Raw genomic sequence first — 16,400 nt, 5'->3', positions numbered from 1 at the left:
GAAGAAACGTTATCTTTATTTTGTACATCAATAAGAAGGGGGGCTAGGGAAGGGTAAGTGGAAGGAGGTGAGGGAGGAATGGGGTACGAGCCCCCGATGGGGAGGACTGGGCTGGCTCTGTGGGCTTCTGGGGGTGGAAGCTCTCCTGCAGCCCCCCGATTGCCCCCTCTCCCCAGATGGCAGCCTGCGGCAAGTGCAGCCGGGCTGATGGCCGAGTGGTGTGATGTGCCCAGTGTGGGCACTCAGGGCACTCCAAGCCAGAACTTCTTTGGAAGCGGGGCACCCCTGAGAACTGTGTGTCCGGGGTGGGGGTCGGGACCCTTTAAGCGCAGCCCTCGGCTAGCCTGAGACAGCATCTCCATGCTCTAAGTCCTCCTTTTATGCCCTGCCGGCACTGCTTCCGGCCAGCCTTAAGCCCTGTTCAGAGTCCACTCAATGTGGACTTACTAGTTCGAACTAGCAAAACGCTAGTTCGAACTAGTTTTTAGTTCTAGACGCGTTAGTTCGAACTAGCTTAGTTCGAATTAACTAATTCGAACTAAGTTAGTTCGAACTAGCGCTGTAGTGTAGACGTACCCTCACATATGACAATATGGCTAAATTTGAAGAACAAGTTAAGAAATATATCCCCTTGCATCATTGAGTCTCATTTTTGCATCTCCTTATGCCAAGTATCCAATCACTGGTCTATCATGTGATATTTAACACTTGCATGTACTCTTGCTCCTCAGACAGGTGAAAATTTTTGGAAAGATCTGCAAGCAAAAAACTTGAAGTGAGGTCCCTGTGTAATTTCTCACCATCCCATGATACAGGCAGTACCCGGGTTACGTACAAGATAGGGACTATAGGTTTGTTCTTAAGTTGAATTTGTATGTAACTCGGAACTGGTACATATTGTAGGGGAAACTCTAGCCAAACATTTCTCCAGAGCTCAGTTTTATTCTCCCACACCTCACTTCCCTCAGTCCTTTATTCTAAAGCTGAGGTGTCTGCTGAGAAAAGCCGCTCCGCGTCTCCCTAGTCTGCTGGGGGAGGGGGCGCTAGCTTCGTGTCTCCCTGGTCTGCTGGGGGGAAGCAGCTAGTGCGGGGTTGCCTCACCCCGTTTTGTAAGTAGGGATCCGATGTAAGTCGGATCCATGTAACCCGGGGACTGCCTGTACTCTATTTGTTTCCACTATTCTTCCAGGATGTCTACACCATAGGCATATTTGCAGATTCCACTCAAACCCCACTGCCAGTACATGCACCTGCACACCAATCCAACATCCTCACTGTTAGCAGTAACACACAACCCTACACCTTTAGCATCCATACCAGCTTCTATATGTAAATGTCCACCATAGAGTTAGCTGCACTTCCTTTATTTTAAAAAATTAGAGCCCAATCCTGCAATTAACTCCATCTGAGCAGACACTTGTATGCATGCAGAATCAATTGCTAGATCAGTGTTTAGATGTGGTAGCCTTCAGCTGGAGAAATAAAGATGCCACTTTGCATGAATGAAGTCTCTACCCCGTTTTTTATTCTTCCAAAATATTCACTGGGGGAGGGAGAATGCCCACAGCTTTCAAAGAAATAAAGCTATACCTTTGATGTTCTCTGGGCAAGCAGATCCATAAGGTCAAATTCAGTGCTGATTTATAACCCATGTATTCCCATTTAAGTTATAACGGTTTATGTGATTAATGTAATTTATCATATATATTTGACATAATACATTTTGGCTCCAGAGGACATCAAATGACTTGTATATCAAACCTCATGTTGTTGTTGCTTTTACATTTAACTTTCTGGAAAGGAAACATTCTTTAGTCCCAGAAGGGGAGAGTTGTCATGGAAGAATGCAAAGTGAGGTGGATTTTATTTTTAACTGAACATAAATAAGGATGGTAAAACTGACAGTGGTGCTTTACCCATCTTTATTAGTAATTACAGGAAAACAGAGACTGCTTCTGAATAAAGTGGAAATGTCAGAGGGATTCACATTTAATAGAATAGTTGTAAATACTTGCAAGATAAAATGATGAGTCAGGCTCTTAGATTTGTTTTAATTAAACTTTTATCTTATGCTAATTTGTTTCATGAGTCCAAAAACCTGCTGTTGAACTAGTCTTCAATGCAGTGTAAAAAACCAGCAATACCTGATTATAAGTTTCTTGCCATTATTAATTAAGTTGATACTCACCATAATGACACCGCCTAGGGGAAAATTTAGTTTTAATAAACATGACATAGGTACCGCACGGTGATTTTCTATGCAATTTAGCATCAGCTAATTTACCAAGGAAATAAAAATTTAGCAAGATTTCTAATTAAGAAGAACTTGTTTGTATTTCTGGGGTTGAAGGTAGACCATAAACAACTATTTTTTAAACAATTCATGGGCTCGTTCCTTTAAAACAAACATTGAGGCTTGGCTTCCACAGTGGCAATGAAATGACTTTGTGTTTACCTTATCTTCCAGGGTGTTTTCTTTTTAATTATGAAGAAATATTGGTGAAAGGAGCCAGATTGATAGCCCTGCATATTGAGATCTCCTCATTATTTATGGGACAGATGCAGCACAGACATTGGCTGGCAAAGCTTCTTCAGGCGGTCCTGCCAATATCATTCTATACTGACCTACAGTTAGGGATGAGAAGATAGATTCATCCCGGTGCCTACTCATACTCCTGAGCTATGCTACACTGCAGGCTTCTTGTGCAAGAAGCCTTTTGAGCAAGAGTTTTTGCACAAAAACTTCTTGCGCAAGAGCATGTCCACACCTCAAAGCACATCGCAAAAATGATATGCTTTTGCACAAGAGAGTGTCCACACTGCATGGACACTCTTGCACAAGAAAGCTCTGATGGTCATTCCCAGAATGGCTATCAGAGCACCTGTGCTTTTTCCTGTAGGGGTCTCTTGTGCAAGAAACCCCTCTGGAGCGTCCACACTTGCCTTTTTGCACAATAGGGGCTCGTCTACACTGGCCCCTTTTCCGGAAGGGGCATGTAAATTTCACCTATCGTAGTAGGGAAATCCGCGGGGGATTTAAATATCCCCCGCGGCATTTAAATAAAAATGTCCGCCACTTTTTTCCGGCTTTTAAAAAAGCCGGAAAAGAGCGTCTACACTGGCCCCGATCCTCCGGAAAAAGCGCCCTTTTCCGGAGGCTCTTATTCCTACTTCGAAGTGAGTGTCCCCTGAATTGAGTGAAGTTTGCAAATATCCATTTTCAAAGCTATACAAAAATGTTGAGCAAAAGCAAATAGTTCCTCTAAGCTAGAATTGAAACAGCAACCAGGATTGCTCTCAAAAGTAAATCTGTAGTCTATTGCACAACCAGCTAAAATACTGGATAAAGATGGCCAACTTAGTCTGAAAGGGTATGTCTACACTACAAAGTTAGTTCGAACTAACGGACGTTAGTTCAAACTAACTTTAATAGGCGCTACACTAGCGCTCCGCTAGTTCGAATTTAATTCGAACTAGCGGAGCGCTTAGTTCGAACTAGGTAAACCTCATTTTACGAGGATTAAGCCTAGTTCGAACTAGCTAGTTCGAAATAAGGGCTGTGTAGACCCTTAATTCGAACTAGTGGGAGGCTAGCCCTCCCCAGGTTTCCCTGGTGGCCACTCTGGCCAACACCAGGGAAACTCTATGTCCCCCTCCCGGCCCTGGACCCCTTAAAGGGGCACGGGCTGGCTACGGTGCCAGCAGGGTCTGCTAGTTTTTAGTTCTAGATGCGTTAGTTCGAATTAGCGCTGTAGTGTAGACATACCCAAAGTGATTTGTTCTGAATCATAGGTAAGAACTGCAATACTGGGTCAGACCAAAGATCCATTGAGCCCAGTAGCCTGTCTTCTGAAAGTGGCCAATGCCAGGCACTCCAGAGGGAATGAACAGAACAGATAATCCTCAAGTGATCCATCCCCTGTCCCCCATTCCCAGTTTCTGACAAACCGAGGCTAACGACACCATCCCTTCCCATCCTGGCTGATAGCCATTGAGCCCTGGTTGAAATAACAAGCGGAACATCCACACTACCAAGCCCATTATTTTAAAATAATGGGCTGGTTATTTAGAAATAATGACTCCTACTTTTCATGAGGAATAATGCTTATTTTGAAATAGTTATTCAGAAACAGTGGTAGTATGGATGCTCCACTGCTGCTATTTTGAAATAACTACTCCCTAGAGTCATTCAAAGTTATTACTCCCCAGTGCTTCCTGGGGTTCCAAGGTAATGCATCCACGTTAAGGGAGTCTGCCTCAGATTAATTTCAGGGCTTCCCTGTAATGTGGACACACTATTTCAAAATAGTTATTTCGGGAGTTATTTCAAAATAAGTTATTTTGAAATAATTTCCTACTGTAGATATGCCCTGAGAGACCTATCTTTCATAAATGTATCTAGCTCTGTTTTGCATCCTGTTATAATCTTGAACGTCACAACATCCTCTGGCAAGGAATTCCACAGATTGGCTGTGTGTTGTGTGAAGAAGTACTTTCTTTTGTTTGTTTTAAACCTACTGCCTATTAATTTCATTTAGTAACCCTTAGTTCTTGTGTTATGGGAAAGAGTAAATAACTTTTCTTTATTCACTTTTTCCACACTAGTTATGATTTTGTAGACCTCTGTCATATTCTCCCCTTAGTCATCTCTTTTCTAAGCTAAAAAGTCTCAGTCTTATTAATCTCTCCTCATATGGAAGCCATTATATACCCCTAATCATTTTTATGCCTTTTTCTGAACTTTTTTCCAACGCTAAAACATATTTTTTGAGATGAGGCAATCACATCTGCACACGGTATTCAAGATGTGGGCGTACCATGGTTTTATATAGAGGAAATAAGATATTCTCTGTCTTATTCTTTATCCCGTTCTTAATGATTCCTAACATTCTATTTGCGTTTTTGACTGTTGCTTCACACTGAGTGGATGTTTTCAGAGAGGTATCCACAATGACTCCAAGATCTCTCTCTTGAGTGGTAACAACTAATTTAGTCCCCATGGAAGGCAGAGGAGATGGTGAAAGAAAAATCCTTCATCCCTCTGAAGTCAGACAAAAATGTATCCAAATAAGAAATTTTTTCGGAAGATCTCTTCCGGAAAACCTTCTTCTGAAAGAAGGCTGAAGTCTAGACATAGCCTGAGAAAGGAGTGCTGCTTGCATTCTGATAATGGCTATGTCTAGACTGCAGGCCTCTTTCAGAAGAACCTTTTTTCAGAAGAATTCTTCCGAAAAAACTTCTTCCAAAAGAGAGTGTCCACACACAAAAGTGCATCGAAAAAGTGATCTGCTTTTTCGAAAGATAGCATCCTCACTGAATGGATGCTAGCTCACATTTAAGATGTGATTACTATGGACAGAGTGGCCACCAGGGCACCTGTGCTTTTTCCTCTTTCCTCTTCTTTCGAAATAATTCCCTCTTCCCCATCCACACACGCCTTTTTCCGAAAGAGCTCTTTCAAAAAAAGGCTTCTTCCTTATACAAAGAGGATTACCAATGCTGGAAAATCCCCTCTGTTCTTTTTATTTACTTTTGGAAGAATGTGATTGCACTGTGAATGTAACTCAGGATTTTTTCAGAAAAAAGTCCGTTTTTTCTGACAAAACTCTATAGTGTAGACATACCCAAAGAGAGATTTCTCCTTCGGTGGTTAGAGTGACCAGATATCTTGATATTAGGGGCTTTGTCTTATATACACAATTATACCCCCTCCAAAAAAGTGTTTCAATTTTTCACACTTGCTATCTGGTCACTAGGTTCAGTGAGCTTTCTAAGTTCATAGGATACCATGAGAGCATATTTTATGGCTCTCTACACCAGCCTTGCTGAGCTTGGTTTGCAGATTAGAACCATGTAATTTAACAAGACATAAATCACTTTTATTGCCACAAGAGGGCACCTCCTGTCATTTAATAATTAAAGTCTTGTCCCTCAAAAGGGAGTAAGTCTTCCAAAATACAAAGCAGATATAACATGAGCAAACCAAAAATACTGTGTCTGAACCCTCTCCCTCCTACTTGAGTCATGAATGGGACCCAGTTATCTAGCCAACAGACTTATAATTTTGATACTACTATGGTGTGTCTTGGGTAGGGCTGGACATGAGCTCTGCAGCACTATGATCTAGGTGTGGGGAGAGTTCACTTCTTTCCCCACCAATTTCCTAAAATCTCTGCTGCATCTCAGAAACTGCTGTACCATACATATATAACCAGCTCATAATAACTTTTAGAAATGCAGCTCTAGAAAGTCACAGTTTCAGGGTTGACTGCTCCTTCGACAGCCCCCGGGCTCCAAATCTTCTTTAAGGGTACCCACTTCAAGGTTTCTGGCTCCCTAGCAATCACATATCTCCTGTGGAGACTAATGTCTCCCTCCCTCCAAGCAAAGGGTTTAGGTTTTCAGTCCCTCTGCAACTCACCATAACATCATTTCCCCAACAAATCTGTCCGCCAGCTGTGATTAAACTTTCTCCAGGGACTACACCAGTACATACCAGTTACCAGCCAGCCTTCACAAAGCAAAATACATTTATTGTTAGGGCAAAGGCTATAACCCTTCTGCCAGGTGAAGCCAGCAGCAACCAGGGTCAGGTTCAATATCTATGGATTCCTTTTCAACAGTAGTTCATAGAACCATCTTGAGGCCCCACCTAGCAAAGTGGGAAGTTTCCTCACCACCCCTGTGCACCTTTGAGATGCAATACTTCCCCACTCATAAGCACAGAGTCTGAGCGAAGCTTTTAATAAAAAGAGGAAAGGAACCTGACATTAATTTGGGAAAACACTGCAAACATAAACCATACACTTAAACCAGAACCATGATTTTTTCCCCTCAAGTTCTTAAGTCCAGCAACCTAAAGTCCCCTCCATGTGCTTAATCCTTCTGTGCACCCCACTCACAGTTCCTGCCCTTGGTCAATGCAGACCCAGAGTTTGGAAGAGCATACAGAGTTCACTTCCCAAACGGGGGCATAAAGAGGCATCTTATTCGCTCCTTTGGCCACCTCTCCATCACTGTCCTGCTGCCTGCCAGTCACCATCTGCTGCCATCCACCTCTCAGCTAGAGCCTCTGCACATCAGTCTCACAGTAATTTTCAGCTCTTTGCAGGCTGGACAGAAACATTGCTCCATCTCAAGTGATTTTAACTCTTAGCAGGCAGAGCAGAAACACAGCTTTACCACAATTAAAATAAGAAAGAGTCTCCTTGTTCCTTGCATTGAGGCTACTCTGGCCATTCCGCCTGCCTAGCACTGGGCTGGCAGCTTGGCAAAGTAGAACATTCTGTCCAGTGTTTGGGTCGGGCCAGGGGGTGCAACCCAAGGAGGCTGGGAATGCACTGCCTGGCTCTCCATTGCTCCGAGGCTGGGGCCATGCTGCCCCGCTCACTCTCTGGAGAGGAGGCTTGGGCAGTGCCACCCACCTGGCCAGCTTTCCTGGACCACACTGCCTAGCTAGCTTGCTGTCTGGGGGCAGGAGAGGGGGCTAGGGGCTCTAGTGGACACAGTATGTGTGAGAAGGGTAGCTGAATGTGCTGGGCAGAGGCCAGTAGCCACAGTGAGGGCTGGGCTCCAGTGGGCACAGAAAGGGCAGGGCTTTGGGTGGAAAGGGCAGGGCTGGGGGTTAGCCTCCCAAAGCAGGGATTCACACAGTATCCATGAATATTGCATAAAGAAGATAGGTAGCTACTCAGCAATTGGCTCACACAGTTGGGCAGAGTAGAAAGTTGTAAAAGTACTTCCTGTAAAAAGCCTTATATTGGTGATTAGATTCTAGCTCAAAGGAAAATTGAGGATTTTTTGCATTCAGATCCTAGTAACAGATACAATAACAGGAACAATGTAAGAACCTGAACAGAATTGTTAGAAACATAGAAAATTACATGTGCATGCATTTTCCATTGAGAGACCTTCGAAGGTACTAGCTAGTCCTACCGTGAAACAGAAGGAAAAATTAGGACTAAAACTGCCTTCATTATTCTAATAAAGTTCCTTCTTCCGTATTAGAGGATGGACGTTCTTTCTGTAATTCAGCCTGAAATAATGAGTAGATGACAAAGCTGTAAAAAAAAGCCCACATCCCGTCTATGTTACCATTGTAGTCAATGGACTTTCTCCTCACAGGTGTAAAGGAAATCAGAATCTGACCCATTGAGCTGTAAAGATGTAGAACACACCAGTTACCCTATTACCACATCAATCACTCACTAGCCAGATTAGTGTTTGCAATATTATAAATATACCATCAGCTACACAGTAACATGGGGAACATCTACACAGCAGGGCTAAAGCCAAAATAAGCTACACAACTTGAGCTACATCAGTTGTGTAGCTTAAGTCAAAATAGCTTATTTTGGCTTTTTACACTGTCTACACAGTAGGAAGTCCAAGTTAGAGCAGTCTTTCTCTGACTTCCCTTACTAATGTAAAATGAGGGTTACAGGAGTCAGAGTAAGAAGTCCTCCAGCTTGACATTATGTCGAAATAAGTGCTCGTAGTGTAGACACGGACTAGGTGATTTCACAATAACGTCAGTTATTCTGAAATAACACTGCTGTGTAGATGTATCCATGGTGTCCAGTACTTGCACTTATCTAATTTCATTTGGTATTGACATCAGCGACTTTAGATGTACACTTTAGATGTACACTCATTTCCCATGAGACCATAGTAATAGTATTACATCTATTTCAAGGGAATAGGAAAATTTAACACTGTAAAAGTGTATATACAGAAAAATAGCTGAAGCATAGAACCATCAACTACTTGACAGCAGTTCTGTAAATGGGTCAAAAAGAGAGTGTTTTTATTCAAAGCATTAAATGAGATCAATCCACTTTTATGACCACTCCCCTGCTAGTCCATTGTTTTAAAAACAGGAGGCCCAATTCACAATTGCTGTACATTTTGTGTAGTCATTTACATCAGAGCAAAATGAATGTAAAACGCTACCAGATCCAAACAGTATACCCAATTTGCACTGATGTAAAATATTGTATATGGTGTAGGCAATGGTGAATCAGATTTAAAGATTGATTTTGCCTGGCGATTGGCAAGGGACATTTGAAACTGAATCTGTTCTAAACCAGTATAGTTTCCCCACTCTGTACTTCAGAAAGATGCTCGCATTCAATTGGAGCTCCCAATATATTTTACTTTACTATTGTTTGGGTTTTTGAAAGCCTAGCTGTTTTATAATGCCTTAAGGTATCTATTGATCAATGCCATCATCCAAAGATGTATAAGATTTCCCTTCCTTCAAGGATGATAATTTTGACGGAATAAACAAGTTGATACATTTGCTTTAAAACTGACTTCTTAAAATCATTTTTAGAAAGAATAACAATCTGTGTTATAAGGTGTATCAATGTTCTGCTGAGAGGGTTTTGTAAATGACAAGCTATCAATTTCTATACATATTACATATAATAAAAGCTTTGAGTCAACCTTAACTATAGCAATGCCATGTTAGGGGTAGACTTCTTGTTTTTCTCACATTAGAGCCATACTAAGGGCCTCACAAAACTTCCTCCGCCTTCAGTGGAAGCACAACTGTTCTTTTAATCCCAGTAAAAATTATGCCCTTTTTCCTCAGATGGAAAGTCAAAGGCTATGTCTACACTGCAGGCTTCTTGCACAAGAACTTTTTGCACAAGAGTTCTTGCGCAAGAGCACATTCACACTGCCATGTGCTTTAGTGCAAGAGATGTGCTTTTGCACAAGAGCATCCACGGAAGTGTGGACACGCTCTTGCACAAGAAAGCTCTGATGGCCATTTTAGCCATAGGGATTTCTTGCGTAAGAAACACCTTTTCTCATCCACACTAGCCTTTTTGCTCAAGAGCTCTTGCACAAAAAGGCTTATTACTCGTGGGAAGAGGAATAACACTTGTGCAACAAGCCCTGTCTTTTGACAATCTACTGTAAACTTTCTAGCGCAAGAACTGGCTTATAGTGTGGACGCGCCACAAGTTTTTGCGCAAGAACAATTGTTCTTGTGCAAGAAGCCTGCAGTGTAGACATAGCCAGAGAGTCTGAGAGGTAAGAAGTCCTTATCATTTTGAAGTGTAAGGAGTGTTTTAAGGGTGACATCCTGGCCCTATTTAATACATTGTACAAGTGTTATAAATGTCAATACAGCTATGTGAATTAGCTCTACTGAGGACAGGATGTTTATTTAGTTTTTATCCCTATTTAAGAGAATATTTGTCTTTTTTGTTTTTCAAAAACTCTCCTATTCACTTTGCTGCTCTCTTTCAGATTTGTCTTAGCAACCCTCCTCTTTCTGTCATTTTTGCACCATTAGACATTATCAATTGCTACAAAATCTCAACTGGCATCCTCTCAGTTAGCAAAGCTGTAACTAAAAAGACTCAGGCCTGACCTTCTGCTCAGAACAAACATGAATCAACTAAAATAGTCTGTAAACATTTATAGAAAAAACACTGTTTTCCTTCTCTTTCTTTCATGCTTAAGAAAATTGGCTCTGAAATATCATCCAGACAAGAATCCTGACAATCCAGAGGCTGTTGAAAAATTTAAAGAAATCAACAATGCTCATGCGATACTGACTGACCTGTCCAAGAGAAACATATACGATAAGTATGGATCATTAGGGCTTTATGTGGCGGAACAGTTTGGGGAAGAAAATGTTAATGCATACTTCATGCTTTCAAGCTGGTGGGCAAAGGTGAGTGAGTAATATAAAATGCTTTATTCTCTTATTTAAAAATCTACTGAGCAAGCTAGGAAATCATGCAGTCTTCTAATGTAGTCTGGCCCTGGTCCTGCAAAGTGTTCTATGTGAGTGGGCCTTTAAACTCATGTGGAGTCCATGGAACTCTGCACAGAAATAGGGGTCCCCTAGTTCAGAATAAGTTTGAAGATTAGGGCCTTAAGTCACAGCAGATTCATTAAACAATGGCATGTCTTGAATGATTAGAAACTGGCAAAAACATAATTAAGTACCTCTCTTGAAAAGTGCTAATGAAGGATTTTTCTTTTTCCTTTAATTTACTAAATAATTAAATACACTGCATGTCTTGTAACACTTAGAGACATTAATTATATTTGAAACTGGAGCTCCAGGTTAATGTTGATTTTCTTTTCAGTAATGACTAAATAAAAATGACTCATTGCTCAAAAATGAGAAGTCCTACTTGTGTGACAACCAGCTAATAAGTTACCGTACAAATTTAGCCATGTTCTTTGCTATATATAGCACACAGCATACGTAAGCAATAATAATACATAACACAGTGTGCAATTATGGTGTCATATACGTGCGCCTTGGGTACATTGTGAGGGGGAAGGAGGAAGGAAGTGGAAGAAGAGGCGAGAACTGTGGAGTGGAGGAAGAGAGCAGTCTGAGGAGAAGAGCATGATACCTCAAATCAACAAATTGAATGAGGAAAATCTCATGGTGGGGGTTCTGATGACATAAGAGCTCAGTTCATTTGGCTTATTATGTAATAGTAATCCTTTGATATTTAGGTATATATTGCAAATCCTAGCATTTTAATCCATGTAGCAGTGAATGTAGTAAGCCTAGGGCATCACAAATGTGAAAAATCCCACACTTTAAATGTTATTCTTACTGCTATTTCCAGCAACAAAATGTTGAGGCAGCAAAAAGTCCATTGGAATAAATAGAAAAATAATCTTTGTGTGAACTAAATACACTGTGCAGAGAGGAGAAATGATTGCTTTGATTTAGGAAACATGGGAAACAGTATCCTGTCTCCACCAGTGGCCAGGGCAGGCCAGCTTTATGTGTCTGGGAAAACATCCTTTATAGATTACTTCAGGTGAGAATAGAAGCAGCTCAAATACAAATTAATGGACCCTCATTTTCAAAACTGGGAGCTACATTATATTGGCAAAATTTGTATCTACACCAGCAAATACTGAAGATAGGCCTGGTCCACATCTCCACTTTGAATGCCCGAGACATTACAGCTGGCCCCTGTATCTCTGGCAGCAAATTTACACTGGCTGTGGTTGTTGACTCCTGCAGCATCATGGACTCTTCATTACTGATTGCTTCTACTATTGCTACCTGCTGTGTCCATCTTTTCTCTCAGTTATCTTCTCCTCAGCCTTCTTGCCCCCATCTCTGAGCACAGGAAGTCACTAGCTAAGAAGGGAGAGAACAGATACTGAAAGATTCTCTAGCAGCAGCATCAGATGAGCCATTCCCTGGACTCCGATTATGTGACTATGGATGTGGAATAGATGTGGATATAAGAATAGGAACAGAAACAACAGCAGCAGCAGCCTTGATCATCACCCAGAAAAGCAGAGGAAAGTGTAGAGAGCAGCCCAAGTCCTAGAGGGTGTATGGGAGTAAGGAGAGCAATTGGTGGGTTTGAGTTGATTTGATTGGTGGGTGCTGTGTTCTGGAGGTATGGAAGGATTTGTTATGGAGCCTGTGTAAATTCCTTACATTGCATATTGAAGAATCTCCTACGAAAAAAATAAAAAATCTGAGGCACTTATGTACAAGACCTCCCAGATCGTCACATCTCCATCGCCACTAAACAAAACAAAGTTTTCCAATTTTCAGAGTATAAACAAAGAGGTCAACAAAGAATCCTCTCTGGTTGAATCTAGCCATCTACCTACATGCCTATCCACACTTTTCCTCTTCCACCTCTTTTACCAATAAGCTCTGGGCTTAGTGATTGCATTTGCCTTATGGCCTTATGCTGCCATTCCACACTGTGGCGTCTGAGTCCCAGTGGCATACTCCTATAAAGCCAACAGGAAAACACTGCAGTGGGCTGCAGTTCTTGCTGGTTACACTCCTCCTTCACTTCTCAGTATGCTGATAGGCAGTATATCCTGTCACACTCACACACTCAGAAGACAAAACAACAATGAGTCTGATGGCACTAAGTGGTGATCCAAGCCACTAAAAGTAAGGAAATAAAAATTAAAAGTGAAGCACAAAGCAAATAGGACTGTTAAATTAAGCCAGATTTCTCTAGAGGCTTAACCAAGCTGAGACAGTGGGTTCATTTACACAGAAAAAAGCTTTAACTAAAATGTCACAGATTCTTTTCCCCCCTTAAGGGCTTGTCTGTGCACAGTGATTGTGAATATGTCTATACACAGGTTGAACCTCTCTAGTGCGGCACCCTTGGGACCTGACTGGTGAGGAACCAGAGAATTTGCCAAACCACAGTTGGTCAATATTGTTTAGCAATGCTACCAACACTTCTGCTGCTTATTGGACTGTTAGATATTTAGGGGTGAAATAGAGCTAAATAACAGCACAGAACATTGAGAGACAGGACTGGTGGCAGTAAACAAACTTTATGGGACCATGGAAAGTATGGGCATACCCATGATAAGTGGACATCTGGCTAACTAAAATCATGCTGGACCATAAATGTAGCTGGACCAGTAATGTCGACTAGAGAGGTTCAAACTGTACCACTTCAGCTATATCAGGTTGAAATCAGTATAGTTAAACTTGTACAATTCCCTAGTGCAGACACAATTATACTAGTATAAAGGTGCTAATACCGGCATATCTTATTCCCATAAATGTAGGGAAATAATCTAAACCATTTTAAGGAATCTTTATATGGTATAATTGCATTTACATGGGGGAGGTTGTATACCTATTTATCTATTTTAGTGAAAAGTCACATCCTAACCCAAATAGTTAAACCAGTACAAAATCTAGGTCTACTGTAAGAGAAGAGGAAGCATTTTGAAATAATTTCAGCTCAACATAACTTCAGCCAGGCTTTTGAAAACAGCTGGAGGTATTTGTGTGCTTACCCAGGTACAGGTTAAACCTCTCTGGTCTGGGACTCTGGTCCAGTAACATCCATGGTCCAGCTGGACCACGGATGTTGCTGGATCAGAAAGCCACTGGACCTGAGAGCCCTCGTTTAGGGCAGTGGAGTCCTGGTGCCCTAGGACACCCTCAGGGCTGTGGAGTGCTGGTGGCCCACAGCTAGCTATGGAGCTCCACTGGGCCCACACCATCAGAGCCCCAGAGCAGTAGAGCCCTGAAGCAGCAGAGCCCCGGAGCAGTGGAGCCTCAGAGCAATGGAGCCCCGGCGGCCCTGGGACAGTGGAGCCTCCACAGCCCAGAGCAGCTGAGCCTGGCAGCCTTGAGGCAGTGGAGCTCCAGCAGCCCTGGGACTGGTTGAGGAGCTGGGAGCCCAGTGGCCCTGGAGCAGGGGAGCCTGGCGATTTGCTGACAGATCTCAGGAGAGCCCAGAGTTTATCAGCAAAGGGGCCGACCTCCCTTGGTCCAGCAAATTCCCTTCTTCGGGACTCGTCAGGTCCCAAGGGTGCCTGCCCAGGAAGGTCCAGCCTGTATTACCATTAGCCTTGAGTCATTACAGGTCCCAGTCCTGCAGTGGGTTTGGTGTGATGATGATAGAGGGGAGATTGTTTTATTATTAATTAATTACTATTATCAGGCAATTTATTTTATTGTGAATACATTAAATGATTGGTGAGAGCACTTTTTCTGAGTTAAGGTGCATGTGTTAAATCATTCTCGACAGTGGCTTTTAACTATAATCTAAGAGCTAAATTGAGCCTTTTTGATGGAAGCAAATTTGTGTCTTAAAACCTTAGGATTTGCAGAGACCAAGGAGGCCTGATTCTCCTCTACGTACACCTATGTGACTTCATTTTATCCCAGCGTGTGTGAGAGAAAAATTAAATGTTTCCTCTTTGCCACTCCAGCCTTTGGACGCCTTATTTTATTTCTTTTTTTTTTCTTATATGCTTGCTATTATCATCAGTCTAGTAGTGAATACGAATTTGCATGGAGACCAACTGTAATGTGTCATTTTTAAGGGTGGTGGGGTGGGAGTTTTGTGACATGAATGAAATTTCTGGAAAGCCTCACTCAGCACTCACAGCTAGAGCCAGATTTGCAAGAGCCCAGTATACTGGGGGTATGTTGGATGCTGAACCTTTGAAAATCTGACTACAAATGTCACAATGACAGATGGGTGGTGAGTGCTCTGGAAATCTGGCCCATATTTGGGGTTTTGAATGGTAGCTAAACTCTTAACAATCTGGTTGGAGCACTTGTAAATCTGGCCTGAGCATTTTTTTAAATCTGACATTATGGCTACGTCTAGACTGCAAGCCTTTTTCGAAAGAGGCTTTTTCGAAAGATACTTTCGAAAAAGCCTCTTTCAAAAAAGTGTGTCTAGACTACACCCAGTACTTTTGAAAAAGCAAGCTGCTTTTTCGAAAGAGAGCACCCAGGCAGTCTGGATGCTCTATTTCAAAAAAGCACAGTTTGTATTACATAGTGCCTTTTTTTCGAAAGAGCACTTTCGAAGAAAGGCGTTATTCCTCATAAAATGAGGTGTTCCGTGTCAAAAAAACTGCTGTGTTCGTTCGATTTACTTTCGAAAGAACGCAGCAGCAGTCTAGACACAGGGGAAGTTTTTTCGAAAAAAGGCCACTTTAAAAAAAAAACAAACCCTGTAGTCTAGACACACTCTATATGCCTTATGTCTGTTACAAACTGCCACTGATTAAAGGAAGTCCATGTGGTAATAGGGGTTTCCTCCCTGTTTAATCCAGGCCCTGTTTGCCGTTTGTGGCCTCTTGACAGGCTGCTACTTTTGCTGCTGCTTGTGCTGCTGTTTCAATTGCTGTTGTGGGCAGTGTAAACCCAAACCACCAGGGGGAGAAGAGCATGAGTTCTGTATGTCTCCTGAGGATTTGGAGGAGCAGATTAAGACAGACATGGAACAAGGTACTGATTATAGAAACTTACTATATAGTGCAAATATACAAAACCATTCAAAAAAAAACCTATCAGGTCCTTTGCTGGTATATTATGTCAATGGAGATATGCTGATTTTTTACAGGAGCAGAGAATATAGCCCTACAAATATTTATTTATTTATTTATTTATTTATTTATTTTTAGTGTGTGTCTTTCTGTCTGTGAATCTGTTTGTTCAAGTGCTTCCTAAATGGTAAGATCTAGGGCCACCAAATTTGGCATGCAGCTTCCTTTTACCCTAACTTAAAAGCAAAGTCAGGGTTTGGTTGTGCCAGGAGAACTGGAAGCTCTAGGAAAAGGACAGTTTTCCGTAACATGCAAAGGGAGGGGCTGCTGTTCAGAGGGACATGATACGAGAGTGGCCATTGGGGGCAGAGAGCCCACAGGGGAGAGCTATCCTGCAGAGTGTCCGCTGGCAAGCAGCCATAAAACCAAGGGAATAGCCAGGAGGGCTGGAACTCTGCCATCTTGCCTGCCAGCACACTAAGTAAGTAGGTCCCCTGTCCCAAGTCCTTTCCCCCTATCCCGGTGCTTGGCTGCAAGCACTGGAGAGTGGAAAGAAAAGGCTCTAGGCAGCTGAGGAGGGAGGGGCGAACTAGAGGGAGAAAAAAGTCTCCCCC

General features: G+C 42.2%; 1 protein-coding gene and 1 long non-coding RNA gene across 2 annotated transcripts in view; one reads left to right on the top strand and one right to left on the bottom strand.

Moving 5' to 3' along the window:
- The window catches only part of LOC112546484 (uncharacterized), a 54,068-nt gene that overhangs the window by 24,706 nt on the left and 12,962 nt on the right, over positions 1 to 16,400 (bottom strand). The window lies entirely within an intron of this gene.
- The window catches only part of DNAJC5B (DnaJ heat shock protein family (Hsp40) member C5 beta), a 51,891-nt gene that overhangs the window by 24,799 nt on the left and 10,692 nt on the right, over positions 1 to 16,400 (top strand). Inside the window, exons 3-4 of the mRNA XM_025186891.3 lie at positions 10,477 to 10,690; positions 15,574 to 15,748. Of these exons, the coding sequence (XP_025042676.1) occupies positions 10,477 to 10,690; positions 15,574 to 15,748 (389 nt within the window). The remainder of the gene's footprint in view (positions 1 to 10,476; positions 10,691 to 15,573; positions 15,749 to 16,400) is intronic.

The sequence above is a fragment of the Pelodiscus sinensis genome, chromosome 2 (genome assembly GCF_052426305.1).
Source record: "Pelodiscus sinensis isolate ZL-2025 chromosome 2, ASM5242630v1, whole genome shotgun sequence".
NCBI classification, from domain to species: domain Eukaryota; kingdom Metazoa; phylum Chordata; order Testudines; family Trionychidae; genus Pelodiscus; species Pelodiscus sinensis.
Note: the sequence above shows the minus strand (reverse complement) of the source record. Positions and strands in the feature narration are given on the sequence as shown.